The sequence below is a fragment of the Penicillium manginii genome (assembly GCF_028828005.1).
Source record: "Penicillium manginii strain IBT 31320 chromosome Unknown utg000003l:1.0-959480.0:1.0-959601.0, whole genome shotgun sequence".
In the NCBI taxonomy this organism is placed as follows: Eukaryota; Fungi; Ascomycota; class Eurotiomycetes; order Eurotiales; family Aspergillaceae; genus Penicillium; species Penicillium manginii.
This window is the reverse complement of record NW_026643104.1, coordinates 642,545-660,993: the sequence shown is the minus strand read 5'-3', so window position 1 is coordinate 660,993 and position 18,449 is coordinate 642,545. Positions and strand designations below refer to the sequence as shown.

At 51.3% G+C, this 18,449-nt stretch overlaps 6 protein-coding genes across 6 annotated transcripts; 4 read left to right on the top strand and 2 right to left on the bottom strand.

The window, feature by feature from the left end:
• Positions 1 to 1,854: 1,854 nt before the first annotated feature.
• Positions 1,855 to 3,624, top strand: N7533_003604 (peptide MFS transporter; the record flags this gene model as incomplete). The annotated part of the gene is made up of 3 exons (XM_057100254.1): positions 1,855 to 1,880; positions 1,943 to 2,747; positions 2,839 to 3,624. The coding sequence occupies 3 exons, from the start codon at positions 1,855 to 1,857 to the stop codon at positions 3,622 to 3,624; spliced, it is 1,617 nt and encodes a 538-aa protein (XP_056962942.1).
• Positions 3,625 to 4,914: 1,290 nt separating this feature from the next.
• Positions 4,915 to 6,063, top strand: N7533_003603 (syntaxin; the record flags this gene model as incomplete). Its single annotated transcript, XM_057100253.1, has 4 exons — positions 4,915 to 4,920; positions 4,970 to 5,102; positions 5,225 to 5,697; positions 5,776 to 6,063. The coding sequence occupies 4 exons, from the start codon at positions 4,915 to 4,917 to the stop codon at positions 6,061 to 6,063; spliced, it is 900 nt and encodes a 299-aa protein (XP_056962941.1).
• An 823-nt stretch (positions 6,064 to 6,886) lies between these two features.
• N7533_003602 (BolA family protein) lies at positions 6,887 to 7,382 on the bottom strand (the record flags this gene model as incomplete). The annotated part of the gene is made up of 3 exons (XM_057100252.1): positions 6,887 to 7,061; positions 7,132 to 7,238; positions 7,296 to 7,382. The coding sequence occupies 3 exons, from the start codon at positions 7,380 to 7,382 to the stop codon at positions 6,887 to 6,889; spliced, it is 369 nt and encodes a 122-aa protein (XP_056962940.1).
• Positions 7,383 to 7,628: 246 nt separating this feature from the next.
• On the top strand, positions 7,629 to 9,793 carry N7533_003601 (acyl-CoA synthetase; the record flags this gene model as incomplete). Its single annotated transcript, XM_057100251.1, has 4 exons — positions 7,629 to 7,971; positions 8,064 to 8,386; positions 8,533 to 9,452; positions 9,529 to 9,793. 4 exons carry the CDS (start codon positions 7,629 to 7,631, stop codon positions 9,791 to 9,793), a joined length of 1,851 nt encoding a protein of 616 aa, XP_056962939.1.
• A 1,499-nt stretch (positions 9,794 to 11,292) lies between these two features.
• On the top strand, positions 11,293 to 12,759 carry N7533_003600 (uncharacterized protein; the record flags this gene model as incomplete). Its single annotated transcript, XM_057100250.1, has 1 exon — positions 11,293 to 12,759. The coding sequence occupies one exon, from the start codon at positions 11,293 to 11,295 to the stop codon at positions 12,757 to 12,759; it is 1,467 nt and encodes a 488-aa protein (XP_056962938.1).
• Positions 12,760 to 13,201: 442 nt separating this feature from the next.
• N7533_003599 (exoribonuclease II) lies at positions 13,202 to 16,469 on the bottom strand (the record flags this gene model as incomplete). The annotated part of the gene is made up of 2 exons (XM_057100249.1): positions 13,202 to 16,204; positions 16,260 to 16,469. The coding sequence occupies 2 exons, from the start codon at positions 16,467 to 16,469 to the stop codon at positions 13,202 to 13,204; spliced, it is 3,213 nt and encodes a 1,070-aa protein (XP_056962937.1).
• Between the last annotated feature and the right edge of the window lie 1,980 nt (positions 16,470 to 18,449).

The following is an 18,449-nucleotide window of genomic DNA, read 5'->3' as shown; positions in this document are numbered from 1 at the left end:
ACCCAGCCACGAGCATCTCGTTGGTCGACAGAGCGAAGTCGGAGCGATAAGCCTTGCCAACACTGTTTATTAGACGGGTGTGCCCCCAACTGCGTTACACAAGGCTTGTCTTAACTTCTTGCAGCTTATTCCTGCCTACAAACTTTCCTTTGACTTCATCCAACATCAGAATACATCCAATGCATCTCCAGAATACTCGATCTGACTAAACTCATACTCAAGACATAGTATGACCAATACTCACGACTCACCTCTTATCTTCCGACCTTGGCGCGGTCGAGAGGACGCCCGACTCCACCGCACCCCCTTCGCTTGAACCCGCCATGTCCACACGAGGTCGACTTCCACTTTTACGTTTACGAGAGAAAAATTACCCCGGATATTAGACAACTCCCCCTTACAGCTACGATGGATCACATCTCGGGCTCACTTGCCACTGTCCACGACAATAACCTGCTCGAACACAGTCCAGCCCTGGATCTGTACCAACTAAATTGAACGCATTGGTGCACTCCCCGCACAGCGGACTCCGGGGTAACATCCCAGTGAGACACCATGGCCGAAACTCAAAGCGCAACCAATTCCCATTGGTAACCGCTGATTGGATTCCTGCACGCGATAAGCCTCCAGCCTCCCGACTTGTCGCGGGGATTCCAACGTTGCAGTGGACTGAAACTGGGGTGTTGGGGCGGAAAATCGACAGATTGCCGAGGATATCCATTCACTATGGGGAAAGGAAAGGGGTGAGAATACGGAGTACACAGAGTACAGAACAGAGTACTCCGTACAGAGTGAGCAAATTCGCTAGGCAAGTACGCAAGGGGAGAATAAACCTCGGTGCCTGCATCAGCCATGGCATCTCAATGGCACGGCCAACGCCAAAGCCAGCCAAACACCAGTCGAACACCAATCGAACACCTCGGCGAAGGCGAAGGTTTGGTGCAGAGATAGGAATGCGGGTGAGCCCATTATCCGCTGCACGCCGCGGCACGCCTCGCGTGGTGGCGGCATGTCCTGATTAGCAAAGTCCACGCAGTCCCATCACCAAATCCCGCGAATCTATCCGTATCCCGTACCCTAACTACTATGTTCGCTGGTCGCCGGGGAGTCCGGATGGACTCCGAGTGCAGAATCTGCGAACCAACGATCGGGGATAGTGGCGGCCCTCCCGTGGCGCATTCCGGCATTCCGGCCTGTTTTCGGTGACTCAATTCACTGCAAATTGCAAATTGCAAATTGCAAACTGTCGATGACAATTGATACCGAGTACTGCTGAGTACAGACGAGAGTAGTCCGTACACTCAAGTACAGACTCCATTCACTTGATTACTATGTCCTGACGCTTCCCCCCGGTTGATACGCTGGGAATGCATGCTACTGCAGATAAGGCTGGCTAATATCCTGGGTCAGCTGGGACCTCCGGCCGGCATTTCCTGGCCGTTGATTGCCTAACAATTAAACCGGGCCCACTGCATCTCCTCGCGTGCTTGACACTTTTTCCATCGCTTGCGTCCGTGCCGCGGGGTTACATTCTGTGGGTCAATATTGAATGAGCCAACACAATTCGCCATTGACCGGGGACCGCCGATCTCATCCACGGTTGGCAGGCCGCGAACAACAGGCAATTGGTTTATCTTTGGCCACCGGAGAAGACCCAGGCTAGATAATTTCTCTGCCCATATCAAAGTGGGACGTTCGTTGTGGGCAGAGCTAAGTTTTTTTCGGTTCACGCGCCGATAAGCATCTCCACTGCCTCGGGGCGAAATTTTGTACACAAAGTACATATAGACCGGAAGCGATCCCCCCCCGGAACCTTTGAATCGTCTGTTCTGTTTCTCACTTCCATCCTTCGCCATGACCGACCACGAGGTAGCGGCTGTGTATGTAACCATACAGCTTCTGATCTGATCTAATGGAATTCGAGCTAACCTACCTTGCGCAGCCCCCCCTCCTACGCGCCCAATGAGGAAATCGTCGTTTCCGACGACAAGACCGCCTTCGACGATGTCAAGGACGTGAGCCCTACCCCCGATGGCCAGGAGCCCAACGAGCAGGAGAAGGCTTCCCTCCGTCACATCGCCGAGAACCTGCCTCTCTCTGCGTGGCTGGTCGCCATTGTCGAGCTGTGCGAGCGTTTCACCTACTATGGAATGTCCGGTCTCTTCCAGAACTACGTCCAGCGTCCGCTCGACGGTAGCGAGGGTCGTGGTGCCCTCGGTATGGCTCACCAGGGTGCTACCGGTTTGACCACTTTCTTTCAATTCTGGTGCTACGTGACTCCCATCATCGGTGCCATTGTCGCCGATCAGTACCTCGGCAAGTACAAGACCATCGTCTGGTTCTGCATGATTTATCTCGTCGGTCTGCTCATCCTGGTCTGCACCTCCATCCCCACTGCTCTGGAGCACGGTGCCGGTCTGGGTGGTTTCATTGTCGCTATTCTGATCATCGGTCTTGGTACCGGTGGTATCAAGTCCAACGTCGCCCCTCTGATCGCTGACCAGTACAAGCGCAAGAAGATGGCCATGTCCACCACCAAGAAGGGCGAGCGCGTCATCATTGACCCCGCCCTGACCATCCAACGCATTTACATGATCTTCTACGGATGTATCAACGTTGGTTCGCTCTCCCTGTTGGCCACCCCCTACATGGAGCTATACATTGGTTTCTGGTCCGGTTACCTTCTCTGCCTGTGCATGTTCGCCGTGGGAACCATCGTCCTTTGCCTCGGACGTAAGTACTACGTCGTCCGCCCGCTCAGGGCTCCATCATCACCGACGCCTTCAAGGCCCTCGGCATGATGATTGTCAACCGCAACATGGACGCGCCCAAGCCTAGCTGGCAACTCGAGCACAACGGTGCCTCGACCACCGTTCCTGGGACGACCACTTCATCGACGAGCTGAAGCGTGCTCTCGTCGCCTGCCGTGTCTTCGCCTTTTACCCCATCTACTGGGTCGTCTACGGCCAGTTCTCCAGCAACTTCGTCAGCCAAGCCGGTCAAATGGCCGGACACGGCGTTCCCAACGACCTGATGCAGAACTTCGATCCCATCTCCATCATCGTGTTCATCCCTCTGCTGGAAACCTGCGTCTACCCCCTGATGCGCCGTCTCCGGATCCCCTTCCGCCCCATCACCCGTATCTCGCTCGGTTTCGTCGTCGCCTCCCTGGCCATGATGTACGCCGCCATCGTGCAGCACCTGATCTACAACGACACCACCATTGTTGACGGCGTCGCCGGACAATCCAACGTGCACATCGCCATCCAAACCCCCGCCTACGTCTTCATCGGTGTGTCTGAGATTTTCGCCTCGGTCTCCGGTCTCGAGTACGCCTACACCAAGGCCCCACCCAGCATGAAGTCCTTCGTGCAGTCGATGTACCTCCTTACCAACGCCTTCGGTTCCGCCCTCGCCGAGGCCCTGACCCCCGCCGCCTTCGACCCCGCTATTCTGTGGATGTTCGTCGGTCTGGCCTGCGCTTCCTTCGCGGCTGGTATCATCTTCTGGCTCGTCTTCCACCACCTGAATGCTCAGGAAGATGACATGAACGCCCTCGATGCGGAGGATCCCATGCCCGAGGCTCCCCGCGAGGAGGAGCGTCGCGCTTCGGCCAAAGAGTGATATGATTTCGTTTGCTCGGTAGATGAGTATAAAGAGTAGATCTCTTTGTTTCGCATTTGCATTGTATAGCTTATTTTGTTTTTTGTTATGGTTATGGTTCCGCTGCTGGATCCTTGCTTAGGCGTTATGCCTGCTGCTGTGCAGATATGAGTATGAGATATGATTAATCTCTAGTAAATAAATAAACATAATTACTATTAAGTGGTCTCTTTAAACATTGTAGAAACTGATAGTCGCTAGTAAATATCCAGTATCATCTACTAGTACTACTACTAGTACTACCTGTTGGCAGTGTGGATGCCTGCAGTTTACCGTTCAATGGTTGATGCTTGGCTTGCTTATGTGAGATAAATTTAGAACATTGACAGCTGCCTTGGATTCGGATGGTTACCTACTTGAAGGTATCAGGCAGATGGTATTTCTCAACGGATGAGTACCTCGAATTCATGAATCGGCATTATTAAGTTACCACTGGAAATAATTATAATAGTAGACTGCAGGTACTATTTCCACCTGGTCCGAGTCCCTGTAGTCTTGGAATTGGCGGCTCTGATTGGTCAACAGCCTAAGATTAGACATGCGACCGATAGACTTGCATTCTACATAATAATAACCATTGGGAAGACTACTAGTACTAGTAATATTATTAAATCAATATTTTAGTATGTTTTAATATCTCCTATCATCACTAGTCGTACTATAAAATATGCTATAAACTATGTGTATAGTATACTAGTATGGAGTGACACGCCCCTGACTGCATGGTCTAGATGCGGAAGGTGCGATGCACATGCAGTGACCGAACAGTACAGATACTACAATAGTATACTATATCATTCTATAGTATGCGCTATAGTATATTTCATATACTATAGCACAACATCTATAATAGACTATATTATAGACTATCCTCTTACACCTAGGTACTGTACTTCTCTAGCCACCGCCGATCGACTGAGAATAGAACATCAGCCACAATGGGGGTCCACTGAAAACTCATCGCCCCTGAGACTCTTTCACTTGGCTATCCCTTCATTTCATTTCATTTATTCAAGTCTATTCGTTTAATACTGTCATTCATCCTTAATTTCTTTACTCCTTCATTTTCTACTTAGGTCGTTACGACTACTGGTTATCTAGTTACCACGACTGGTTACCCTGCTAGGCGCCGTACCAAAGGACCACGACTCTGACACTCTCCACTTTTCCGTCTCACCCTCCCGAGCTCCCTTCCCTCCTCATCTCCCCTCCCTTTCCATTCCCATTCCCACTTCCACCCCCATCGCCATCATGAGCGTGAGTTTCCCCCTTGTCCCCGAATTCTTGTGCTTTCTAACGTTGCTAGTATCAGAGTCTCGGTGATAACCAAGGTGGCTACGGCCAATATGACCCCTATGGCGCGCAACAGAACCCCTACGCCCAGCAGCAACAAAGCTACGGATACGGTGGCGCTGCCGAGCAGGGCAATGGCGGATATGGTGAGTTCCCACCTCTATCACTGCTTCAAAACGATCAATCCGATCTACCCCCGTCCCCCCTCGCCCGAATCGCGTCGCGAAAGACTCCACCCAGCGCTAACTTGTACTTCCCCCCCTCCCAGAAATGTCCAACATGCAGCAGCAATCCGGCGGTGGCCCCACAGCCATCCTGAACAAGTGCAAGGAAATGAACGACGGCATTAACCAGCTCCGCACCAAGCGCGAAACCTCCCTCGTCCCCGCCCAAAACACCCTCCTCGACAGCGCAACCAGCAAGGAAGACCAAGTCGCGCGCCAAAATGTCGACTACATTGAAGACGAGATCAACACCGCCCTGCGCTACCTGCGCGATCAGTTCAAGCGCATCAAGGAGACCCCCGGCTCTGGTGACCAGCGCGTCTCCGGCCAGGTCGAGAACGTGAACCGTAACCTCCGCCGCGAGATCGAGCAGTACCAGCGCACCCAGTCGGATTTCCGGAAGCGCTTGGAAGAGCAGATTCGCCGACGTTACGAGATTGCCAACCCTGAAGCCACCCCCGAGGAATTGGAGCAAGGTGTACAGAATGTGATGGCTGGACAAGAACAAGCTTTTATGGTAGGTCTCCTCCGCTGCCCTCTTCCACGACCGGGAATTGCTATATATGCAATCTGTGACTGTACTAACGCCGTTTAGACCCCCGGAACCCGATCCCGCCAGGCCAACGATGCCCGCCAAGCGACTATGGAGCGATCCGCCGCGATCCGCAAGATCGAGCAGGACATGATCGCACTCGGCCAGCTGTACCAGGAGGTTGCGGAGCTCGTGCACCAGCAGGAGCCGGCCGTTACGCAGATTGAGCAGGGCGCCGAGGAGACACACCGCAATGTGCAGGCGGCCAACACCAAGTTGGACAGCGCTATTACCAGTGCCCGTAATGCTCGCAAGTGGAAGTGGTATGCGTTGATCATCGTTAGTAAGTAGTCCACAGCCCACGGCCCACCCAGCCCAGCCCACTCTATGCGACATCCACCTTGATGTCTACATCTCCCCCACCCAGTCCATGGCTAACACGACATTCTAGTCATCATCATCGCTATCATCGTCGGTGTCGCAGTCGGTGTCACCGAAGCCAACAAGAGCAGCAAATAGTCGCCGTACGACCACGACACGTTTCCTTCCTGTCTGTTTTACCTATCGCTTTTATTCTCTTTTCCTTTCCTCTGCTCTGCTCTGCCACTACGCCATCTTCGCTTCGTTTCCTTACACCGTCTGTACTCCCGACCTGTCGCTGCTCCGCCACCGTCACCGTCCCTGTTCTTCCCCCTTCGTTTCTATACCACCCCCTCTCGCATGTCATTTGTAAAAGCAATGCCGATCGGCTCTCCTTGTTTGACCTGGTCTTTGTCTGTGTACAGCGCGCCGACTGCACGCGACTGATGATTGCTCCCGGGCCTCACTAATGTGATCTGATCTGATCTGATCTGACCTGATTCGATTCGATTCGATCTGATCCGACCTGAACGAACGGCTTTGGGATATATATATACTAGACTGTTCGTTTCTCGGTGCCCGTTTTGGCGCTAATCTATGTAATACCGATATCTTGGATCGCAGTAAACAGCGTAGCGTAACGTACACACTCGAAGAAGTAGAATAGAGAATAGTCGAGCGGAATACGAGCATAAGATGTACCTGTCCCGTAGAAAATAGATTGGGTATATCGCCACAGCCACGCCTCGCCTCGCCTCGCCTCGCCTCGGCGCACTTGATCTCAACTCATCTCAAGTCAATCCAACCAAGTCTCTCATTGGCCCTTCTCTCGCTCAACTTCCCTCACCTCCTCAGCCGGCGTCTTCGTCCGCAACTGCAAAGCATGAATACCGCCCTCCCGCGCCATTTCCTCTTTTAGCAGGGCGTAGACCATGCGATGGCGTGCTGGTTGCATTTTCTTCTCGAAGGATGAGGATGTTATCGTTACGCTGACTGTGTTAGTAATCGTGCCCTAGGTCGAGTGCGGTTTGGACGGACTGGACTGGGGGGGGGGCATACTGGAAATGGGTCTCTTTGGAAGTCGAGCCTTCCATTGCGGCGTGGTGGGCATGTTTGTGTGAGTCATTGCGGATTATCAGGGTTGTTGGGGTGAATTCGTGGGCGAGCTGGGGTGGATGTTAGTATATAGCTCATGAGTGAGGTGTAGCTGGTGGTGATGGTACCTTGTCGCGCATGATGTCTTCCATCGGAGTCATGGACATGGTGGAGAAGGGGCGCAGAGGGAAGCGCGCGATGAGGGGGCGGAGCATTGAAGATTGGATGAGTGCGTGGTGAGTGGTGAGTGGAAGGTTCGGAGTGGCGTGGTTGAGTTAAGTTGAGTTGAGGCAAAAGAGAAGGGAGAATTGCGGAGAGGAAGAGATTCCCGCGGAACGCCATTCATTTCACCACTCCAATACTTCTCCAATACACATTCACACCTACACCTGTACTCACACTTACTCTTCCACCCATCTGGTCCCAATTGATATACAATAATCACCACTATACCAATACCAATGACGGCAATCCTCTCGCGCATAACTGCGCGCCCGCCTCCGCATCTGCATCTGGACCTCCATCTCCGTCTCCAACCACGACATCTCCAACTGCAAACAAAGCTACATTCTCGCTACTCCTCCTCCTCGCGCAAACTCCCCAACATACCCATATTCCAAGCAATCAAGGACCATGATCCGAGCAGTCTAGCTGTAATCCACAGCATTTCCGGCCGCACCTTCACCTACGGAAATCTGATCGGCGATGTCCTCCGCGCACGCGAAGATCTGCGCCGCAAAGCCGGGTCCAGCTTGACCGGCGAGCGCGTCGGCTTTTTAGCTGAAAATAGTTACGATTATGTTGGTATGTTATGCTCGCAGTTCCTGTTGGGCTGCACTGTAGTCACTGGCGCTGCTACATTACCCTACTCTATACCCTGATACTGACACTCGCAGTAACAATGCTATCAATCTTCGCCAGCAACGCAATCGCCCTCCCACTCTCCCCCGCATTCCCAACCAGCGAGTTGCAATATATAATGGACAATTCGTCCGCAAAAGTCCTTCTCGCCACGGAAAAATATGCCGAGAAAGCAGACCAGGTGCTTGTCTCGGGATTGGCCCGCGAGCCGGTCTTTGATATTCGCTCCAAGCTGACTACCGGTGCTGACCCGAGTGAATCAGCCCAGCTGGAATTGGAGCCGCTGTCCGAGGAAGATAAATTAGACCCGACTGTTTCTGGAATGATGCTTTATACTTCTGGAACTACGAATCGGCCGGTATGTCAACATCCCACCTAGATGGATGAGATGGATGAGACGAGATCCGATCCGATCAGATCGATCAGATTAGATCCAATCATCCCATTCAAGATCCATCGATCCAACCACTGGCACCCTCCTGACCAAGCCCTAACAAACAACAGAAAGGCGTCCTAATCCCCTCCTCCGCCCTCGCCGCCCAAGCACACTCCCTCCTCCAAGCATGGAACTACACACCACAAGACCGCCTCCTCCACCTCCTCCCCCTCCACCACATCCACGGCGTCGTAAACGCAATAATCACCCCCGTCTTCGCCGGCTCATCCTTCGAATTCATGTACCCTTTCAACACAGCCGCAGTCTGGAATCGCCTCGCCTCACCATTCCTCCAGCCAACCGACAAAACCACCACCGCAAAGGAAAAAATAACCTTCCTGACCGCTGTCCCAACAGTCTACAACCGCCTAATGACCTCCTACCCAACCCAACCAGCCCCAATCCAAAAAGCCGCCAAAGAAGCCATCTCCCCTTCAAACCTCCGCCTCAACATCTCCGGCTCCGCAGCCCTACCCACGCCCACAAAAAGTAAATGGACAGAACTAAGCAACGGCAACGTCCTCCTCGAACGCTTCGGAATGACAGAGGTAGGCATGGCACTGAGCTGCGGTCTAAACAAGACCGACCGCATAGACGGAAGCGTGGGGTGGGCACTCCCAGGCGTAGAAGCGCGCCTCGTCGACACAGAAACCAACCAAGTCATCCCTGCCGAAGTTGAAGTCGATAGTGCCGGGAAACCAGTCGAGGGCGAGATCCAACTGCGTGGCGAGACGATATTCCACTCATACTGGGGTAACGAGGGCGCTACGCGGGAGAGTTTCGTCGAGGACGGTGACGGTGGTAAGTCCTGGTTTAAGACGGGCGATGTTGCTAGTCGGAGGGTTGTGCCCGGGGCTGGGGAGGGGGCCAGTGGGGGGTGGGCTAGGGGACCGATGTATTTTATTTCTGGACGGAAGAGTGTTGATATCATTAAGAGTGGTGGGGAGAAGATCAGTGCACTTGAGGTGGAGAGGGAGTTACTTTCTTTGTGAGTACCACCACCCACTACTACTTTATACCCGGCACACGATTGGTACTGGTACTGGTGCTAACATGACTGGTAGACCCCAAATCGCCGAAGCAGCTGTCCTGGGTCTTCCGCATGAAACATGGGGTCAGAAGATTGCTGCTGTGGTGGTGTTGAATCCAGACGCGGCGAGCAGTGGGCGGAATGGGAAGTCTTGGGGTCCGATGGATATGCGGAGGGCGTTGAAGGATCGGTTGGCTGGGTATAAGATTCCGCAGGAGATGAGGGTTTTGGAGAGTATTCCCAGGAATGCGATGGGGAAGGTTAATAAGAAGGCGTTGATCAAGGAGGTTTTTGGGTGATATAGCGTGTTCTGTATTAATCAGTATAGGTTCCGGTTAGAGAGGTGGTTTGTATGATAGATGTACTATATTAATCATGATTAGATTTCCTATCTACTATTCACTCGTAGTAGTTGTAAGACTGCCTAACTATATTCACTACCTAGGTAGTACTAGTACTAGCACTGGTAATATCATGGCCAACTTGAACTACTCCAGGCTCCCAGCTATCTATCTAGTAGGTACCATACTACTAGTATAGTGACTATATGCATCCATCCATTCAAGTTTACAGGGCCACCTGGGAAGGCAACAAAGGCTGCTACTGCGTACCTCGGTACTAGTAGTGCCAGACAGGTGTGCCTTCCTTGAATTACTCATTTGATATTGGAAAGCACGTTGCCTGGGTCACGGTATCCATATAAACAATAAGTTCTACTTCCGAATTTTGAACTTCTCTTCTCTCTACTTCCAACTTGAAGGTTCCAAGGTTCAACTTGAACCACTCCGGGTCTTGATCTTGGAAACTTGTTGATTTTGCCATAAATCGCTACCTAGGTAGTAGGTATCAACTTGAACTTAAAGGCATCCCCCCCCTCCCCATGGGTTTTAATGCTTGCTGACATTGATATCCAGATCACAGTTCCCAGTCCGGGTTATATTGGAATTTATTCAAGTTAGCAAGCCCTGGTTGAAGATGGGAGTTTCAGCATGTCCCTCTTAGGACGTGTGTTAGCCTATCAGGCCAGGTACGATATGGAATCTCAGCGATGGAATCGTTCTGCTGTTAATAACTTCATGACCAAAAATTCAGCCTCATCATTTTAAGCTCCGGGGATGCTGTTCGAAGTCATCGATAAATTTGACGCGAGTCCGATGGGGACTGGGGATTTCAGAGAATACTGCACAGGGTATGAATCAAGACGATTTACCCATTTCTCGCCAAGTTAAGATCAGAAAAATACCATTTTATGACCAATCTTTAAATATCTTTTTTATTTTCTTTGAGAGATTGCTTTTATCTGCTTTTCAAATTCACCTCATATTTGTCTTTGAAAGATGACTCTTTCCTTGTATCGAAGTTCAGAAGAGCTCCATCCATCCAGAAACCTCTTGTTATGAGAGGCTGCTGCAAGTCCGTTTTGTCTGACCAGGCAAGATGGACTGTGTGAAGGCTCGGTGAAGTCCAGGTCTGCGATACTCGGCATACAGTAGCACATTTCCAAAGTACCCGTCCAATGATATTGTTGCTTTACGGGTTTTAAGTGATAAGAAGCTCATGCTATCTTGCAATCCCAGCTCTAGTTCTACTATGGTAAGCTGTGTGCCTCCCATAGCTGAGCTTCACTTCCACAATTTTACCCTCTGCTCTCACGTCTGTTTTCCAAGGTTCATCTCTACTCTCGTCCCTTTTTTTCTTTTCATGTTCATCGTTTGCCCATCCTTACTTTCGACCCTGGACAATTCATTCCTGATTGTATCTGGCTCAGCCCAGCTCACTTCCTCACTCCACCTTCACCATGACCGTCGCTGACATGTTCACTACTGCCGTCAGCGACATTCTGGATGCCAAAAGCAGAATCCAGATCCTTGCAGCCACCTGTCGAGGCCTTGCTCAATCAAATTCACAGAAATTACCTCTGGATCAGAAGCCTCAGAACAATGTACCCCAGTACTACCATGACAAAGAGGGTATCCTCAAGATGAAGACACCAGACCCCAGCGGACACCTATCGGACCAAGTCGTCTTCGCCATCATCCAATGTGGAATGGGAGGCATGTGCCGCGGTCAGATCTGGACAAATGACTTCGACTCGAACGGACACATCAAACGAGACCGAATTCCCCGAGGGCCACCCGTCATCTCCTGGGCAAATGGCATACCATTCTTCACGGTATACGGTGGATACTACATACTCGGCGGTGACTACCTCGCTTCACGAAGTTGGCTTCTCAGTCCTCTTTCAACCCCAATCCACCCAGGTTGTCTCGCCGGACTAGTCATTGCATCCCCGAGGGCTATTCCCGCCGACGCAAAGCTCTATTCCGAACAGATTCACGCCTTCCAGATGGAAACCTGGAAGGATATCAAATTGCAGCCCAAGACTGATCTGGAACGCGTCCAAAAGAATTTCACTACCTACACTAAAGACCACTCCCGCCTGTCCCTCATCTTCTTTGATGACGACTCCTTTGCCTTTGTTCCAATCATCGGGGTTGCCTCTTACCACCCCTTTCTTGACCCGGCCGGAACCATGTTCATGCCGTTGATGCAGGTATCCGTCGACGTGGGGAACAAGAAGATGTATCCAAGATACTACTTGAACGATAGGAACTCGGAGTTTAGTTCCCCTATCCTGAGATTTCAGCTTTTCTTCGACAAAGTCAAAACTTACTCCCGTCAGACAAAGGGACAACAGAAACAGCCACAGCCGCAGGAGCAGCCACAGGGGGAGGAAGAGGAACAGGAACAAGAAGATCAACAACAGGAGCCGCAATGGGAACAGCAACGAGCAACCCCGGCTGAAAACATCCCAAACACAGTCAACCAAATCGGCCAAGCCTTCACAACTAAATACAAACTTGACGAAACCTGCCTCGCCTTCGACGCATTATCAGATATCTACAACGAGATCATCCAAGACCGAGAAACCCTCAATACATCGCCGGCGCAAAGCATCATCCAGCTATACGAGGCCCAGCGGGACAAGCATGCCAAATACCGGGCTCTCCTCCAATCCGTGCAGGAGGGAATTGGGGACAAAGATTGGGTAGTGAAGCTTCTATTCCGGGATAGAATTGCCCGGGTAAGCTTTCAGGATGATGACCAGGTTCACATAAATGATGGGAGTAGGGGAGAAGCTATGGAGTTGGATATTGCGGGGAGTTCTGATGTTACTCTCGACTTCACTTCAAGTCCTACGCGTGCCTCGAATGAAGGCTTGTCTTTGATTACACCAATTTTGATCGATGGGGAGGATGATTGATAGGTTGGTTGCGATATTGCATGAGCGCGGAGAATGTCTACTGATTGTAGTGGTTACGTTGGGTGGGATGAGATGCATTCTCGAGCGTGACCTCTGGGGCTGCTGTGCTGGTGCTTGACTCGTCTCATGGGTTCCAAGTTGTCACTGGGACTACTTCATACCGCTCTGTAGATAACTTTAATCTGATGTCATACTAGCTTTTCATAAATGCGAAAGTAAACAAGTCGAATGATGTCAGCGGTGCGAACCAGGCCGAAGTATTGGGCTCGGTTCAAGTTCCAAAATTCTCACTCCAAATTCTGATGGGTGGGCCTGACAAGTTGCTAGTGAAGATGGAACTTTGTTTGGAGATTCATTATACACAAGTCACCACCTGATGACTTAATAATCATAATATACAATAATATACAAGGACCCTTATCAGTCCTCCACTGGGCACCAGTTAAGCCCACTCTCCAACCCTCTCAAACGCTTTGATAAATCCAAGACACTCCATCTCAACATCAAGCCGAGACATATCAACACCGACAACCCTAGCCTCAACAATGCCAAAAACATCCATATCCTCGACGCCCGGGCAACCGGCCGGGATCGATACGGTGCAGTTAACGCCGAGATTGGAAATGACGCCGGAGTACTTGAGGCCGTCGCGTTCGAGGGTGAGTCTCTTGGCGCGCAGTAGAACTGGGAAGGTCGTTGGGAGTTCGCATTCGCCGAAGTAGAATGCTCGGAAGAGGAGCATGCAGGACCAGTGTTGGCGGGCAAAATTTGAGATGTCGCGGACTCGGGTTGTTATTTGTTGGGCATGCGGGATGTACATGTCCACGTCTGTTGTTGTGTACGGGAGAGGCGAGGATTGGGGGTTGGCATTGTCTTCAAAATCCACATCGGCGGTGGATTCAGGCTCAGCTTCAACCTCGGAGGCAGTCTCCGGAAGGTCAATGCTGCCATCGAACCTCCTACCATGCTCATTCTCAAACCGCAACGCGGCTTCAATTTGATAATGCGCAATTACATCGGTAAACCGACGCAACGGACTGGTACACTTGACATAAGAATCCAAGCCCATGATATGATGCTGCACCGGGCTAGACCTTGCCAGCGACTTGGGCATAGCAAGTCGATAAAAGGCCTGTCCGCCGAACTCGGCTACATTATCGCGAGTGACACGTTGATACTCCGGATCATACCATGTGCCATTGAACACGACGGGGATGTTTCTGTCCGCGCAGAATCGGCCCGAGATATGACCGGCGAGATTCATGAGTAGAGAGATGAGATAGTGTTTGGACTCATTGCGGACGTCGTGCGGATTGAAGTCTTGCATGCGCAATTTGATTTTCGGGTCGCCGACATAATACCGGCCTTCTGTGACTTGCATTTCGTAGGGTTTGAATGGGGCGGTGCCGATTTGAAGGGAAATCGAGGGGCCTGGGTGGGAAGGTTGAAGGTCCATTGCGCCGTTCTTTTGCCGCTGGGTGCGGAAGCCTTGCATTAGTTTTTGGAGGATTGTGAAGGATTCTTTGTCTTCAGCTGTGAGGGCTTTGCGGAAGGTCTGGTTGGTGGGTGGCGAAGGCCAGGTAGATTTGTCGCCGACAGCAAGGTAGTCTGCGGATTCGGAGGAGCCACTGAGGAATTTGGATAGAGTGCTGTGTGTGATGCTAATCACGTTTCGAACAGTGCCGTTCACAACAGCGGTATCTAGAATCTCACCCTGGAGGTTCATTTTCGCACTGAAGGTCAACGTCGGCCTACCGGCTGACAGACTGAAATGTCCCTGCGTCAAGGCATTCGGCAGTATTGGGTATGTTCGCTCAGGGACATAGGTAGTAGCAACGCGTGCTGCAGCATAATCTATAATGGGATGATCACGGTCCAGGAAAGCCGTTGGGTTGGCGACGTGGATGTGCACCCAAAACGTGTCGTCTGAACCGGGGATGCGTTCCAACGAGACTCCATCGTCGATCTCTTGGGCTGAAACATCGTCCACGCAGTAGACAGGTAGATCGCCCCAATCTTTGCGAAGGTTTTGCATGGAGTCTTCCAGAGAAATGTTCTTGCAGGATTCCCCCACTTCTTCCCACTTCATGTCGTCCAAGAGAGACATTCCGTGACCTGGGAGTAGGAGACTCTGGTCCAAGACACCCAGGTTCTCCCACGGGGATATGACTCCCAGCTCTTGCAGGAACAAGCGAGTCGATGCCTCGCTCAGTCCGAGAGAGTTGTACATTCCCATGGCCCGCATGATATGCGAAGCAGCCGATCTCAGTGCGCCGGAGGGCATGATGACAGAAGGGATCGCGTAGTACTGCAGGAATTCCAGGATAGTTTGGTCATCAGCAGTGAACTTTTCCGTGAGGACTTCACGGAACATCATGGATTTTCCATCATCACCGGGGCCAAATTGTTGTGAAGAAGGACCGACGCTAGACATGATAGTTGGTGAGCGGACTTTCCGACTCAAACGGATCATGCGTTGCGATTTCTGAATGAACAGGTGCATGGGGTGGTCCTTTCGCCCGGGCTGTTCTTTTGACATGACGGCGCGAATGCAGAAGTCCTGGTGTTCGCGCACCCAATCAATGACCTGATCAACGACTTTGGCAATCCGCTTGGGCTGGATGAGATAAGTCCGACTGAAGAACGAGGGCATATCCTTTTCCATTTTGAAGGGGTGGCGTCGCACAGCCTGGTGCACGTTGAACATGTTTATCGGGTTTAGTTCCGACTCGTCGATAGAGAGAGCCTTCATGGTCAAGTCTTCGAGGGTCAGACGCTGGAACTCTGTGTCATCCGCTACCAGTTCATGCAAATTATCTAGAACTTGTGAGTTGTCTCGATAGAACGATAGGAGATGTTCTTCAAAATTGTTCATCATATTCACCAACGGCGCTCCAAGAGGTCGGGGAAGGCCGCCCTCGGGAACAGACTGGATTTCTGAGTTGACCTGAGTGAGGCCATCTGGAAAGTGTGGAATGATAGGGTCGAGAAGCTCTGGCGGCGCGAAGTTCTTGAATACGAAGTCGACTTCGCGATTCGTGCAGACACGCCAGTTTCCGCGACTGGTGTAGAACTGCTTTTGCCGGTGTACGGATCGTACGTAGATTGAAAATATGAAGATACCATCTGTGGTGAGACGAGCTACCATATCACCTGGTTCGAGATGTTCCCCTTCACATTCCTCAGAGGTATCGAAGTCGTCCTCTTGTTTGAGGTTTGAATTGGCCCAGAGAGACTCGCTGGATTCACGACCGTTGATCATCGAACCTAGAACTCCTTGCCCCGGTGAATGGGTAGATATTCCGATACCGGTGTCACGGACCGGGTCAAGAGCCAGCGGGTTGATTTCTTGCCATCTGCGGAGGTATTCTCTGATATCGCGATAGGTTTCGAGCTCGGCTTGTGAGAAGGCTTCGTTGAGATGGGAATGTTGTTCCTCCGAGTTCTGAAGAAGGATATACGTTAGTGAAAGTTTAGGCAAGGGAGGTTTATGGACATACCGCGTCTGCAATATCGTTTTGCTCTGTTGTTTCTGTCGGAATGGCTCTCAATATGCGCGTGGTTGATAAGAGGCGACGGTCAGTCGGCCGGAGAGCGTGTCTCATCCGTACAATCGAACATGATGGCTGGCGCTGTCTGGATGGACATCGCAGACAAATCTGCTGTGCATTGGCGACTGCCTGCAGGACGCCAATCCTTGATCGCAGCATGGTTGACGTGAACATAGCATCGTCTGTTGCGAAATTGGTTATTCTGCCTCAAAATGGAGTTCACCGCCGAGAAGGCGGTGACGGTCATATTTCTGCCTGAGAAAGAAGGCAGTAAGACAGTCAGGCATCACATCAATCACAAACGAAGACAATAAACAACTGTTCAAGACATTCTCAATCCCACTTCTACTTTGTTACCTCATCTTGTTTGATGGGAACACCTTGGTGATATTCTTTTGCCTCGTCCTCGATACATTTTCGAGGTTATCATTTTTTCAGTCAAGGCTAATCCTGCCAAGGCGTGCCCCATCACGGCCACGATGTAACTCAACACGCCACCGCAGGAACACCCCAGTCCATTTCTTGCAGGGGGTTTGGGCGTACACCATCTGCCGCAGCTGATACGGATCTGCCCGGCTATTGAATGGAGATTCGAGCAGGGATTACACCCTGTTTGCTGATTCGTCCTCGGATAGCTTGCTCGATTGGCACTTCCCCTGAACAGCTTCAGTCTTGTGAACCAGCCCCCACATCTGGTCAGGCACCAAGACGACTTCTCAAATTTCTCCATATTGTCATCAAAGACGCCTAGGAGCAGCCTCATCCCGCGTATTCAACGTATTCGTTCTCGCGTACTACTCCGCACTGTTGGGAGATCCTAATATCTACCCGGTACCCTTGCCGTGACCCTCGGTAGATTTAAACCATGTGAAGGTTATTTCATCCCACATTGATCGCCCTGCCTAAAGTGAGCCCGTCGTGAGCCCCGTCGATCACAAACAAGAGCAAATCCTCAAAACCTTGATGACAGCGACTATCATTTCTATACTAGTCTAAGCGAAGTCGGCCCGAGCTTGATGGCGTTGCTGGCAATGCGCCGGCCCTCTTACCAAATTCAGGTCCAAGATCCAGGAACCATTCAGGAATCTTGCGAAGTCTGATTTGCCATTCGATCCACTTCTTTAGTGCCAGGGAGGATATTCCGTACACCGTTTGTTGGTCCACTCCAATGGCCGATCCTTAGGTTGACGGACGGTTCATCAAGCAATCGATCTCGTGAACCACAAAGGAGTTTTGATTTGCATCTTCCAGTCAGTGGACAAGAGGCAATTCATTTTTCAAGCGTCATTCACTCACAGACCCTGAGATCTAGTTCGACTCGTCAATTCCCGAGTTATGATATGGTCAGGCCATCCGTTCCCTGTCTCACTCTTGAGACGAGCAGTGGGGCCAAGGTGAAGGAACCGGTCTGGAATCTAGCCATGGTTGGCTTACGACACAAGCCGCAGTACTTTGTCCAAGCCCAAGGAACGAACTATTGACGCCGCTTATTCCGGGTCTTACCCGTCTTTGTTATTCGGGGATTTTAAATCGCTGTCGACGCCAGATGGCGTCCTGTCGCGTGCATGGCATGCATCCGCGCCCACTCATAGCGCACAGTGCATCAGCGATCGACAGCGTTAGGCTCTCGGCTGCGGCCTCATACTTCTCTAATCAGCCTTTCAGCCTTCGATCCTGAAGAGTTTCTCCTCGCTGCCCTCTTCTCCCGAGGCTGCAAGGCCCATGTTCGCCGTAGATACCACTGCCATGTGCATCTTTACGATACCTTACTTACTCAACCGAGATGAGGATGTCAGATCAATGTTTCTTCAGCCGACCGCTCATATTTAGAGGCCAACAGCTAGATACTCCTTGTCGAATTTAGAAACTGCATAACAATATCCGGTCCGGATGGAGACCCTCTTGATACCCACATCCACCAACACCCCGCGGTTTGGTCTTGTCCACTCTTCACGCCCCCATCACTAGCTCCACATCGTTCCGGACGCTGATCAGTGGCTCCTGAATATCCACCGAATCCGGGGGTACTCCCTAATCCATATTTGCAACCAAAGGAAAAGGGAAAAAAAAAAGCCTTTAAGTATTCGTTGCAAATCCGCTGATTTGAAAAGAAAATTGAGGGTTTGCTTGCAACTTAAT